This window comes from Microcaecilia unicolor, chromosome 2 (genome assembly GCF_901765095.1).
Source record: "Microcaecilia unicolor chromosome 2, aMicUni1.1, whole genome shotgun sequence".
Taxonomy (NCBI): domain Eukaryota; kingdom Metazoa; phylum Chordata; class Amphibia; order Gymnophiona; family Siphonopidae; genus Microcaecilia; species Microcaecilia unicolor.
The window spans coordinates 561,190,564-561,204,463 of NC_044032.1; the positions used below are offsets into that span (position 1 = coordinate 561,190,564).

Consider the following 13,900-nt stretch of genomic DNA (forward strand, 5'->3'; position numbering starts at 1 on the left):
GGGGGGGGGGGGGCACCAGGAGATGAGAGGTGGGAAGCACAAACAGGCAGCCTTTGCAACTGCCTGCTTATAGTTCCCTCCTCTCTGATAGCTCCAGAACAGCTGTTAAATTTTCTCATTAAATTATGGCTGCTCTGGAGCTGTACATCCCCTGGAATACACATTAGAATATTAATGAACTCATTAGAATACTAATGAGTTCATTGTAATTATTTGCATGGGGTTCTCGATGGCAGCTAACGGCACAGGTTAGAGCCATGAAAAACGCCTTTGTGTATTACTAGCTGCATAATTGCTTGCTGGCTAGAACCAGTCTAAAGCAAACGTTAATAGCACGGTAAGCTTTGTGCATCTGGTCCTCAGTCTGTGTGTCAGAAAAAAAAAAAATCCTGAAGCTAAGTATGCTGCAACTGCAGACTATATAGTAGAAGACAGAGTTCATAATGAGGAGCTTGAATATAAAACAGCAGAGAACCATCAAAGACAGGGAAATGAAAGACAGGATAACGGGTATGCACACACTATCTTTGTGAATCTAAGATTTTCTCTGTTAACGTGTAGGATGTATGCCATTAATTTATATGGCTATACTTTAAAACAAATAGAAGAAAGTATGTTTTCCCTCAACACTCAAACTTGTTTCTGGAGAATGTGGTAAAAAAACAGTCACTGTAGCTTGGTTTAAAAGGGTTTGATAAGATTCTGGAGGTAAAATCCTTAAACTGTTGTTAAGGCTGATTGGTGGAAAGGCACTGCTTACCCCTTGGGGATACTGGCATAAACCCTTGCTACTTCTTGGGATTCTTCCAGATACCTGTGACCTACCTGATCTGCGGTTAAGCAAACTGTCAGAAAGTATGATTCACATATGAAAAAAATGTGTGCCCATTGAATTGAATGGCTGGCAGATGGTATATAAGATTTGCAAATCTAGGCGGAGTTTGGAATTTTCCCCAACTCTACCCAGAGGGCAGAACTACGGTCGGTCCACCTGAGAATCTGACTGATGAGTGTGCCAGATTGAAGTTCCAATTGGTGAGAATCAAGATATTTCTAACACTTACTCTCCTGGTCTGTGCCTACATTTCTTGACTACCTATCTGTTTCTTGGAACATTCCTACACAAATAGTGTTCACATAAGTAAGGAGGCTCCTACTCCTTAGTGCACTATGTGGGAGAATAGATACCCTAAGATACACTTAGACACCAGGAGTCAGAAAGCCGAGGTCCGGGGTAACAGACTTAAAATGAGCCTTCTGAAACCCACTCTTCATCTCCATGGGTACGGGTCCCCCGGAGGTCTAGAGAGGGGCAATTAGGTTAAGTGCAACACAGAGGAAATGAGCCGGGTCTCGGTGAGATACGGCAATCATATATTAGCTGACACTAAATATTTACTCACTTATTTCTCGAGTACACATCTCTGTTTGCAGTTTTTGTCTCTCTCCCTTTTATTGTCAGTTGCGGTTCAAGCGTGGAGCTTTCCGCCAATTAGTAATTTTTATTTTGGGTCCCTACGTTGGAGCACATTAGCAGATGCGTGAGTATGATCGTGTTATGTCTCTGCATGTTCTACTATCAGGATAATCATTGCATATTTTTGTAAACTGTTAGCATTATCATTTCTAGGTCTCCCTGCTATCTCTGAAGCTGCCTTTTGAACCACTGACCTTGAACCAGGTTCTAGGTCTGGTCAATATATATATTACTACTCTAGATCATTGTTCTATAGCATGTTACAGGTCTGGAGCTTATTTGTAGACCACTTGCTCACTAGGTCCCGTTATTATACATATTGGGTAATATCGTTCACTACCCGTCATATCATGTCTTCTCCTCCGCCCCCAACACCAGATACTGGTGATCTGACATCTATTTAGATCTCTGGTAGGGGCTTTCTGAAACAGACCTTTCTATTTTGCGGTTGACCCCCCCCCCCTACGCCACCGAGAGTTCGGAAGTGCGTGGTGATCCCGCTAACTGTCCTCTTTCTCAATTGACTTTCTGCGCTGGAGATTACATTGCACGAATCGTGAGTATATTTTCATTTACTGCATGTGTTACTAATAAGCTTGCCGTTGTATACTTTCATAGACTTTTAGATTAGCTCTAACTTAAATGTTTTATTTTACCAAATTTAGGATTAAAACTTTGTCCTCAATACACGGAGACAGCTCTGTATGTGGGACAATTACTATGTATGTGTATGAGTGTGGTTTTCCTTTTCTATTCTGTCTGTGTGCTGTGACTTGTGATTGGCTACTGGAATATTTATTTTTATGTCTTTTGTTTTGAAACCCTAATCAATTCCTTAACCGTGCACAATTCCAGTGATTGGTTTTGAACTACATTTGGAAATATGTTGCTTCCTCTTCTAAACTTTAAGTTTTCTACTTATCAGGATTAGGTTACTGTTTTAATTTTATGTCTATATGTTCCTGTGTGTCCTGTGGTAAATGGCATAAACTAAACCAGATAGTTATTAAGGAATCATTTCTTTAGTTTTAAATTAGTGATCTAAGGTTACCCCGCGAGATTGCCTATCAACTGCAGTGGTAGTAAATCTCAAAGGAGTGTTTTTTTTCCCAGGATTGTATATTATTTCATTTAAGCAATGTTGTTTGATTTGTGACATAGTATTGTGACATAGGATTGGAGTGGAGGAGTTGCCTAGTGGTTAGGGTGGTGGACTTTGGTCCTGAGGAACTGAGTTCGATTCCCTGCACAGGCAGCTCCTTGTGACTCTGGGCAAGTCACTTAACCCTCCATTGCCTGCCGCATAGAGCCTGCCATGAGTGGGAAAGCATGGGGTACAAATATAACAAAAATAAATAAAAATTATTGTTATTTACTTCCAGCAAATTGCTTTCACTAGAGATCAGAGCACTTTTTAGTTCTAGTAGCTATAAATAGATTAAAGGTTTTCGATAATTTATCATTGTTGGCTCCGGTACTCACATCCGGATTCTAAATCTGGATAAGACAGATATACTGGACATACTTGTCATTCTTATTCAGCTATCATATAACAGACTTCTTAGTTAAGGAGATCCACTTACAGTTTTAATTTTATAGGTGTGCATCCGTGTATGTGTTCTTTGAAAATTGCATAATTATCCCAGATATTTACTATGAAGGCATTCCCTTACAATGTGTCTGGAGTGTACAGTTTTTCTGGACTAACTGTCTCATTTCATTCAGGCAATACATTGCGAAAGTACTTAAATGTCTGTGTAGTAGATTGAGCTGAAAGGTTCTATATTATATGCCATCTAAAACACTGTTTATTTGTGACATTGTTTAAAATAACTAGTGCTGATGTTCACTTCCTGGTCCTCCATTGGGGATGTGCTCCGTAAGAATGAATTAACTGTTTTAATTGCCCCTCTCTAGACCTCCGGGGGACCCGTACCCACGGAGATGAAGAGTGGGTTTCAGAAGGCTCATTTTAAGTCTGTTACCACGGACCTCGACTTTCTGACTCCTGGTGTCTAAGTGTATCTTAGGGTATCTACTCTCCCACATAGTGCACTAAGGAGTAGGAGCCTCCTTACTTATGTGAACACTATTTGTGTAGGAATGTTCCAAGAAACAGATAGGCAGTCAAGAAATTTAGACACAGACCAGGAGAGTAAGTGTTAGAAATAATCTTGATTCTCACCAATTGGAACTTCAATCTGGCACACTCATCAGTCAGATTCTCAGGTGGACCGACCGTAGTTCTGCCCTCTGGGTAGAGTTGGGGAAAATTCCAAACTGCGCCTAGATTTGCAAATCTTATATACCATCTGCCGGCAATTCAATTCAATGGGCACACATTTTTTTCTTATGTGAATCATACTTTCTGACAGTTTGCTTAACCGCAGATCAGGTGCCCTCCTATTTCTTCATAACTGCCATTTTCTGAGGTGTAAACATCTTTCCTAACATACAGAGATTAGTATTCATATCTCATGAACTGGACGCCATCTTAACAAAAGCAGACTCCATCTTATGAACCAATCTTCTTACTATTTTAGCCATTAATTCCTCCATCTTAGCCCTTACACTGTATTTGAATGTCATACTAGATCCTAATAAGGCTTGCCAAGTGGTCCTGCTTCCGCAGGCACTCAGCTGCAAGGCCATCATCAGATTTTCAGGCCTAGTCAGTGCTTTTCAGCAACTTAGGCTATAGAGCTCGGCCCACCACTATTCCAGTGGAGGGGTCTCAAGTTGTGACACATATTAACAGCCACAATTGGAAGCAGGATATTGGGCTAGATGGATCTTTGGTTTGAACTAACATGGCAATTCTTATGTTCTTACTAGTAAAAAAGGCCCGTTTCTGACACAAATGAAACGGGCGCTTGCAAGGTTTTCCTCGGAGTGTGTGTGTTTGAGAGAGTGTATGTGAGAGTGACTGTGTGTGAGAGAGAGAGTGAATGTGCGAGTGTGTGTGTGTGTGAGAGAGAGAGAGTGAATGAATGTGCGAATATGTCTGTGTGAGAGAGAGAGAGGGAGTGAGTCTGGGTGCGAGTGTGTCTGTGAAAGAGATAGTGTGTGTGTGAGAATGAGAGTGTGTGCAAGTGCGTATGTAAGACACAGTGTGAGAGAGAGAAAGTGTGTTTCACACAGAAACAGTGTGCGAGAGAGAGAGAGAGAGAGAGAGAGAGAGAGAGAGAGTGTGTGTGTCTGAGACACAGACTGTCTGTGAGACTGAGTGTATGAGACCAAGAGAGTGTGTGAGTGACTGTGTGACACATAGAGAGTGAATTTGATACAGTGTGAGACATAGAGTATGTGAGAGACAGTGTGTGAGAGTGAGAGAGAGAAAGACATTGACTGTGAGAGAGAGAGAGTGTGTGTGAGAGAGAATGTGTGTGACAGAGATACCTCCCTCCCCCTACTCTCTGGTGTCAGGCCCCCCCCCCCTCCTCTCTCTCTGGTGTCTGAGCGTTACTGTGCAGGACGCTGAGCTCTGGCTGTGTTTCAAGGAACTGACCAATCCTATTTAATAGAATGCACCTCCAACATTCTGAAGCCGAGAAACCTCGTGTGGTTGGTCACTTCTGCTTGTGACGAACCCGGAAGTATGTGATGTGAATTCAGGAGATGGATACAGAGAGCAGGAATGCCTCAGCCATGCAGTCAGCTTCAGAATCTTGGAGGTGTGTTTTATTATATAGGATATTCTAAGTCTTGCATTCTGTATGCATGCACAGAAATGAGTAGCAGTCCTTAATGTGCCACAGGGTCACAGCAACCTTAATCGGAAGGTCAGGGGGCACACACACACATTGATTCTGTTTCCAAGTGCGTGTGTCACTCTTCTATTAAAGTATGGGTACATAAAACAGAGTAGTAATGGTACAGTATCACAGTGTACTTACTAGGCAGAATAAAAGGCAAAAAAATAATGAAAACTGAAATAATGCAATATGCACTTATAAGTACCCCAGATTAGCTTGATTTATCCACGTATTCTCAAGATGGGCAGTGGTACACAATCTTAGAACATCTGCTTCTGAAACCCAAAAAGATTCAGATAGAATTCTTCTTTGGAGGGTGGTCAAAACATATTGTGAGGTCATTGAGGAGTTGTATTAAAGCATTCCTGCTATCGATTGACATTGAGAGGTCGACATTCAAAGCAATTTAATCAGCCAGAAACAGCTATTGGCCAGTTCAATTGCCCATTCTACACCATTAAAGGCCCTCTTTACTAAGGTGCACTAGCGTTTTTAGGCAACCTAAATCATTAGTAAGTGCTAAAAAATGATTGTGCACCCTTAACGCAGCATAGTAAACAGGAACTTAAATATTTTGTAGACCTCTATCATAGTCCCCCTCAGCCATCTCTTTTCCAAGCTGAAAAGATTTAATATCTTAAGCTTTTCCTCATATGAGAGGAGTTCCATCCCCTTAATCATGTTGGCCACCCTTCTTTGAACCTTTTCTAATTCTGCTATATCTTTTTTAAGATATGGTGACCAGAATTGCACACAATACTCAAGGTTTGGTCGCACTATGGAGCAATACAGAGGCATTATAATATTCTTTGTCTTATTTTCTATCCCTTTCCTATTTGCTTTTGTGGCCACTACCACACACAGGGTAGAAGATTTCAGCGTACTGTCTACCGTGACACCTAGATCTCTTTCGTGGGTGATGACTCTTAAGGTAGATCTTAGTATCAATTTATTTCACTTTTTTGTATTCCACATTTTTCCAAAGCGGGAAACAAAATCAACATACATAATCAATAAAAATATAACAACAAAAAACAAACATCAATAAAATTCTTACAGAAAGAGAAAAATCACTTCTTACAGTACTCGTCATTCTTCCAAGAATGCCTTTACAAAAAACATTTAAACTGATTAATGTTGTCACATGACCTTGGATCTACAGTAACTGTGATTTGGATTCTTCTTCCCAATGTGCATTACTTTGCATTTTTCCACATTAAATGTTTTCTTTCTTTTGGATACCCAGACTTCCAATTTGCTAAGTTCTTCCCACAATTTTTCACAATAAGAGTGCTTTCTAGGGCTCTGGGGACCCTTATCTACCCAGATCAGGTCGGGTCTGTCAAGAACCGTTGTATCACTGATAATGCAAGACTCTTTCACAAACTTCTCTTGGCAGCACAGCAGCAGAAATCTCCAACTGTGACCTTAAAAGTCAACTCAGAAAAAGCATTTGACTGTGCTGAATAGTCATTTCTGACCACTGGTCTTTAATGGCTTGGATTTGGAGACGTTTTCTTGAACTGTGTCTCAGTACTGTATAATGCCCTTTGTCACCCCTCCTCTTTAACCTTGTTTTGGGACCCTGCTCTCAGCAATTTGTCACGATCCAACTGTTTAAGGTATTGATACCACTGGAGTGGTGTGCAAGTTAGCTGCCTATGCCTTCTTTGCATGATGCAAGCAGTCCTTACCAGCAGTCATTTGAATCATTTCCAAGTACTCAATTTTCTCTGGCTATAAAATCAACTGGAGTAAATCAGGACTAATACCAGTGAACAGCCTTTGTTTGCACCATGTAGTAACTAACTTCAAATGGGCAGGTGCAGGCATTACATATCTGGGAATGGAACTGTTTAGAAATATCACAAAGAATGCAAAACATCTGCTTTCCAAAACAGGGGCGTATCTGCGTGGGGCCACAGGGGCCTGGGCCCCCGCAGATTTCGTCCTGGACCCCCCTACTGCCGCCGTGGGTACCTTTGCTGGCGGGGGACCCCAACCCCCACCAGCCGAGATCCGCTTCCTCCTGCCGCTGCGAGGTTTTTTAAGTTCATCGGGATTCGTCCTCCGTCTCTCTGTGCTGCTGTTCAAAGAAGCTGCTAGCTGAATGCAGTTTCGGACTGAGTCTGACGTCGCTGCTGCACGTTGTACATGAGTCTGACGTCCTGCACGTACAACGTGCAGCAGCGACGTCAGACTCAGTCCGAAACTGCATTCAGCTAGCAGCTTCTTTGAATAGCAGCACAGAGTGACGGAGGACGAATCCCGATGAAGAACTTAAAAAACCTCGCAGCGGCAGGAGGAAGCGGACCTCGGCTGGTGGGGGTTGGGGTCCCCCACCAGCAAAGGTACCCACGGCGGCAGGGGGGGGGTCGGAAATGGCGGCGGCGGGGGGGGGGCTATAATGTGCCCCCTCACTCTGGCTTCGGCCCCCGCTACCGCCAAATTTCAGATACGCCCCTGTTCCAAAATAGAGGCAATATTGCAGAATGCAACACACTCATGGTCTGTTAAACATCTGACTTGGTGGGGGGTGTTTGGACTTGATTTGAAATGGTGCTGATCCCACAAATTAATGCTGATCCCACAAATTCTGATCCCACAATTTTTTCTATTTCCTCAAACATTTTACAAGGCACTGCAAATTAACCTTGCTCCAATCCCTTTGAACCAACATACCTTCTAGAATTGCTAACCTTAAAATAAAGAGATCGCAAGAATTTAGGGACCTTAACTTTCCCAATTTTTACCTATACCACACCTCTTAATTAATGAACTATGGTCTATGTTGGCTGAATGATGAAGCGGATACAGATGTGACACCCACGTGGCTGCAACTCAAAGACTTTTGCACAGCCCATTCCTTGTCTTGCTTTTATGAGCTATGGTCATTCCAAAATCTCTTAAATATCATTATGTAATACACAACATGTGTATAGCACTGGGATTCGCTGATGCACTGCAAACTGTCCTTTTGACCAAAGAACTAGCACCACCTATTTGGAGGAACTTGTACTTGAAAACATAGAAATAGCTGTTTTATTAGAAAGCCTGGACACATAGAAGAATCTGGACACTTGGCCAACACTTTGGTGGCTCAGTGTTGAGAAGATTGTCTTCCCTACAAACTTATTATGATCTACTAAAAACCCTACACTCAGTGGCAGCAATTGTGTCATTGTCTCCAGGCTTCATTCCTCTTCAATACCCTTGCTCAGCCAGCTCCAATGCTGTTAGAGCTTCGTTGTAAAAGTAAGCTTTTTGGGTACACTGCTTCTTTGTGCTACAAAACTTTGTGTAACTCCCATGCTAAACACTTAGCTCTCCATGCCCTATGGGTGGAAGAGACCCAAATCTCTGCAGCTGATGCTCATTGGGATCACTTTTGGACTTCCATAAAAAGACCAACCCTGTCAGCAAATTTAATGCAAACTTTATTCTTCCTCATGCGCAGAACATCATGGACACCCAGTAGATTGCATAGAGCAGGTCTGCTACCAGCTTCAACATGTTGGTATCATGGTCAGGCAACTGGCACCCTGACCCATATACTATTTGAATGCCCAGAAATTCATACTTCTGGCTAGAAGGTTGGAAAATAGTATATAAATTCATCCCTGATAAGCTGATTCCTACTCCTTCTCATTTTCCATTCTTTCTTGAAAACTCTTCATTATGCACCTTCAACCAATAAGTTGTAGGACATCTTAATCTCCCTAGCTTTTCAGCATATCCTGGGCAATTGGAAGAATTTACGAATTCTGTCTTGTTGTGTTACAAGCACAAGTGGGCTGCCACTTACAAGCTAAATCAACTAGTCCGGATAGAGAAGACTTGGGAACCAGTAACAAATAAACTGCTGAGAAGTGGTGTTTCCACCTAAGGTTATTTTTGGAACCATGCTGTGCCAAATTGTATTGCTTTAGTAATGTTTTTACTGTCTGACTTCTGCAAATTGTACTTTGGACCCCCTGTTGTTTTGTTTAGTTTTTATATTGTGCTGGCAGTAGTCCCAGAAGAGTGAGCAGTAAGCCCAACGCGGCGGTATTCCAGCCCTGAGCATGCACCATTTCTGAGGGAAAAAGAAAACCCCTGGAAATGGCTTGCACAGTAACCCAGCGGCAATCAGGCATTGCCGCATGCTGGCTGGTTACTGCTGGGTTAATGCGGTAAGGGCTCCCCGCCGCATGGCCACAAGATACGAGCTATCTCACCGCATGGTCATTTTTTTTGGGGGGGGGGGGTCTTTTACCAGCTGTGGGAAAAAATAGCCAACAATGTGTTAGGACAGTGGCCAACAATGGTCTGTAAGACTGGTACTTTAAAGGAATACAAATAGGTGAACTATTCTCTTGTTGTTTGTTTTATTTATTTATTTTTGTCAGTGCAATTCAGCCATGGGGTGGACGATAATCTGTGTTTCTTTCTTTTGACTAGGTTGTTTCAACCCCTGTTTTGAGCCAATACAAAACTTTAAGCACTGTATAAAGAATTAATTCCAGAACTGTAAAGGAAACACTATTGAATAAATTGAATCTATTTGCTGTGTGGAATCAGACAGAATCATTGGTCCCATTAGGATCTTAATTGCCAAAGTCTAAAGTGGCTACAGGAACTACTGTAATTTACATATGTGCTTATCTACACCAATCTTCCTTTGTTCTATTCTATTTTTTATGAGAGCAAAGAAACTCTGGATGTTCGTAAGAACTGAGAAGTATCCTGAAAGCATTTCAACAGTTACGTTCCCATTGTATATTTGAATGTTTCATGTTGAACTGAATTTTATCCTGAGAAAGAAAAGGAGTAAAATTAAAGACTAATACAGCTGAGAAGAGCATTTATAGTGGAGCTGAGTCTTAACCCTTCCCAACTCACATCCCCTGTCCTGCAGTGCTCCTCTGTAGCTGATACACATGCCAATGTTTGCTTGTATTAAGTTAGCAGTCACAACTTTCATGCCAAATTGTCAACATTTACACATGTAAGTTGCCTTGTTTTTGCCATTGTTATTTTCCATATTTATACATATAAAATGGATGCTCCTCCTTTGTAGCCATCACATCCATGTGCAGCCCTGCAATTTTTTCAAAAAAATCTCTATACTGGCAGATCCTTTTCTAAAATACCATCAGAATTGAGCTTGCCCACCTGGATGCCTCAATTCTGATCACTAACCTCTATCTAAAATGGGGATCTATTTCTCTTATTACTGTATTTGTTTGTTGAACACCAGATTTTTTTTTATTTGAGAAGGACTATTTTACTAATGTACTGTTGTTAAATAATTTAAAAAAAAAACTCAATAAAAATAAAGATGAACACCAAATATTTTAATGCAATTGTATCATGGGCTATTTAGCAATCCATTTCATGAGGCTAAACCAATATACAATTGGAAAAACATTTTTAAAGAGGATGTTGGCCCCCATATTTACATCTACGTATATCCAAATATTTATCCTGTACATTTACTGTGGATATCCTGAAAACTTCATTGGTTTGTGGCCTTTTAAGACTGGAATTGTGCACCACTGGCATATTTTTCGTACAATAAAGTTAAATTATCAATGCACTAGTATAAAAGAAAAAAACATCATGATTATCCTGATTCAGAAAAAAAAATATCAAGTTCCATGATACTTTCTGCTTAGAATTAGTTCAAATACTTTGGGTTCTGTTTACTAAGTAGCGTTATAGGCACATTAGAGATTTTAATGCGCATTAACCATGTACACACATTAACCATGTATGTGCCTACAATTTCCCTAAAGGCACCTATATGATTAGCGTGCATGCATGGCAAGTGGAGGCGCACTAACACAGTTTAGTAAACAGGGCCCTTTATTTTTCCTGGTTTGCTAGAAAATACCATAAATCAATCTCCTTTGGTATTTGTTTAATTGCATTTCTTAAACTCAGTTACTTATTATACACAGCATTAGCTATGCAATTGTTTTATTCATCAATAAGTAAAGTTGTATTTGATGTGCAAGGGTCAAAATAAATAGAGGACAAACAAACCTGAGATCTTGAGATGGTTCTGCTCTGATGTGAGGCGTTTCAACAGAATGTTCAAACACAGCACCTTCAGTTCCTAAAATGAATAGACTGAAGTTAGAATTATTGTTACCAGGGACGTCCAAATCGGTATAATCGAAACCCGATATAGGATGTCTCCAACTGCACTCCATCGCAAGGACGGCCAAAGTTCAAGGGGGCATGTTGGAGGCGTAGCGAAGGCGGGACTTGGGTGTGCCTAACACTTGAATGTCCTTGACCCATAATCGAAAAAAGCAAGGATGTCCCTGACAAACACTTGGACGTTTTCACCCGGACCTGTTTTTCTTACGACTAAGGCACAAAAAGGTGCCCAAAATGACCATATGACTATTTGAGGGTATCGGGGATGACCTCCCCTTACTCCCCCAGTGGTCACTAACCCCCTCCCACCCTCAAAAACATCTTTAAAAATATGCCGTGCCAGCCTCTATGCCAGTCTTAGATGTCATACTTAGGTCCATTACAGCACTATGCAGGTCCCTGGAGCAGTTTTAGTGGGTGCAGTGCACTTCAGACAGGCAGACCCAGCTCCACCCCCCCCCCCCCCACCTCTTACATTTGTGGAGGAAACAGCAAGGCCTCCAAAACCCACCAGAAACCCACTGTACCCACATCTAGGTGCCCCCTTCACCCGTAACGGCTATGGTAATGGTGTACAGTTGTGGGTAGTGGGTTTTGGGGGGGCTCAGCACACAAGGTAAGGGAGCAATGTACCTGGGAGCAATTTCTGAAGTCCACTGCAGTGCCCCCTAGGTTGCCCGGTTGGTGTCTTGACATGTCAGAGGGACCAGTGCACTACAAATGCTGGCTCCTCCCATAACCAAATGGCTTGCATTTGGTCATTTTTAACATGTACGTCTTTGGTTTTGAAAGTCGCCGAAAATCAGAATCGTCCATGTCTAGGGACGTCCAAATCTAGGGACGGTGAAGTTTAAGGATTTGGACATCCCTGGCGGTATTTTTGAAATGAAAGATGGATGTCCATCTAGTTTCGAAAATACGGGTTTCCCCACCCCTAGATTTTGCCATTTTGCAAGGATGTTCAAATCGCAACTTGGGTCGGGTCAAGGCTCATTCATTAAAGAACTTTGTTCCATTTTAAAGGCCCGTGGTGCTGTTTTTTTGTTTCAAATCGCAACTTGGACATCCCTTTCGAAAATGCCCCTCAATGCTTTCTATCCAAATTCTTTTCCTGGATAATGGTAATGAGCAGGTACCAATTTACAAATACCACTTTACAGTAATAGTTTAATTATTGAAGAAACATTTCATTGCCTTATATATATGGATGAATTTTAGGAATGATGAAACAACAAAATCAAAGGCGATACTGGTACTGTAAATACTGAAAAGGGAAAAGAAGAAGCAGCATCAAACAAAACAAAAATAAAACATATATAAAAAGATAAAATGTTTTAATAAATTAAACATAATCAAATCATACAATCGATATTAAAGGGGGTAGTTATCAATGTACAATAAATTTGACAAGCAGTGTTATTCCACTGTCCCAGAAATTTTAGGGCCACAAAACAATAGGAGCTCATGAATTGATAACAGAAGTGATTAGGAAAGATCAGAAAAAAATGTCATTTAACAACAAGACAAAACAACATAAGAACATAAGAGTAGCCATACTGGGTCAGACCAAAGGTCCATCTAGCCCAGTATTCTGTTTTCCAAACAGTGGCCAAACCAGATCATAAGTACCTGGCAGAAACCCAAATCATGGCAACATTCCATGCTACAAATCCTAGGGCAAGCAGTTGCTTCCCATGTCTGTCTCAATAGCAGACTATGGACTTTTCCTCCAGGAATTTGTCCAAACCTTTTTTAAATCCAGATAAGCTAACCACTGTTACCACATCCTCCGTCAAAGGATTCCAGAGCTTAACGATTCGTTGAGTAAAAAATATTTCCTTCTATTTGTTTTAAAAGTATTTCCACGTAACTTCCTTGAATGTCCCCTAGTCTTTGTACTTTTGGAATAAGAAAGAAATCGATTTCCTTCTACTCATTCTACACCACTCAGGATTTTGTAGACATCAATCATATCTCCCCTCAGCCGTCTCTTTTCCAAGCTGAAGAGCCCTAACCTCCTTAGCCTCTCCTCTCCAGAAATAGATAAGAAAAAAAAAACCTGAATTTGAGAAAGAAAGGGGAAGAAAAAGGGGGATTGGGAAGGCCAGGGAAGGGCAAGACTGATGCCAGATTATATATGTGAGCTATTGATTTTTGTTTGTTCTGCACAATCGATTGCTAAAGTCTCTAATGACCTATTACTGGCTAAATCCAGAGGTCTCTATTCCATCCTCATTCTTCTTGATCTTTCTGCTGCTTTTGACACTGTGGATCACAGCATACTCCTCGATATCCTGTCCTCACTTGGATTCCAGGGCTCTGTCCTTTCCTGGTTCTCTTCCTACCTCTCCCTCCGCACCTTTAGTGTTCACTCTGGTGGATCCTCTTCTACTTCTATCCCTCTGCCTGTCGGCGTACCTCAGGGTTCTGTTCTTGGTCCCCTCCTCTTTTCTATCTACACTTCTTCCCTTGGTTCATTAATCTCTTCCCATGGCTTTTCCTACCATCTCTATGCTGATGA

The 13,900-nt window shown here is 41.4% G+C and overlaps 1 protein-coding gene across 2 annotated transcripts in view; it reads right to left on the reverse strand.

Moving 5' to 3' along the window:
- The window catches only part of SGCZ (sarcoglycan zeta), a 525,004-nt gene that overhangs the window by 117,687 nt on the left and 393,417 nt on the right, over positions 1–13,900 (reverse strand). For both annotated transcript variants that reach the window (XM_030192644.1, XM_030192643.1), the window contains one exon: positions 11,260–11,332. In XM_030192644.1, the coding sequence (XP_030048504.1) occupies positions 11,260–11,332 (73 nt within the window). The remainder of the gene's footprint in view (positions 1–11,259; positions 11,333–13,900) is intronic.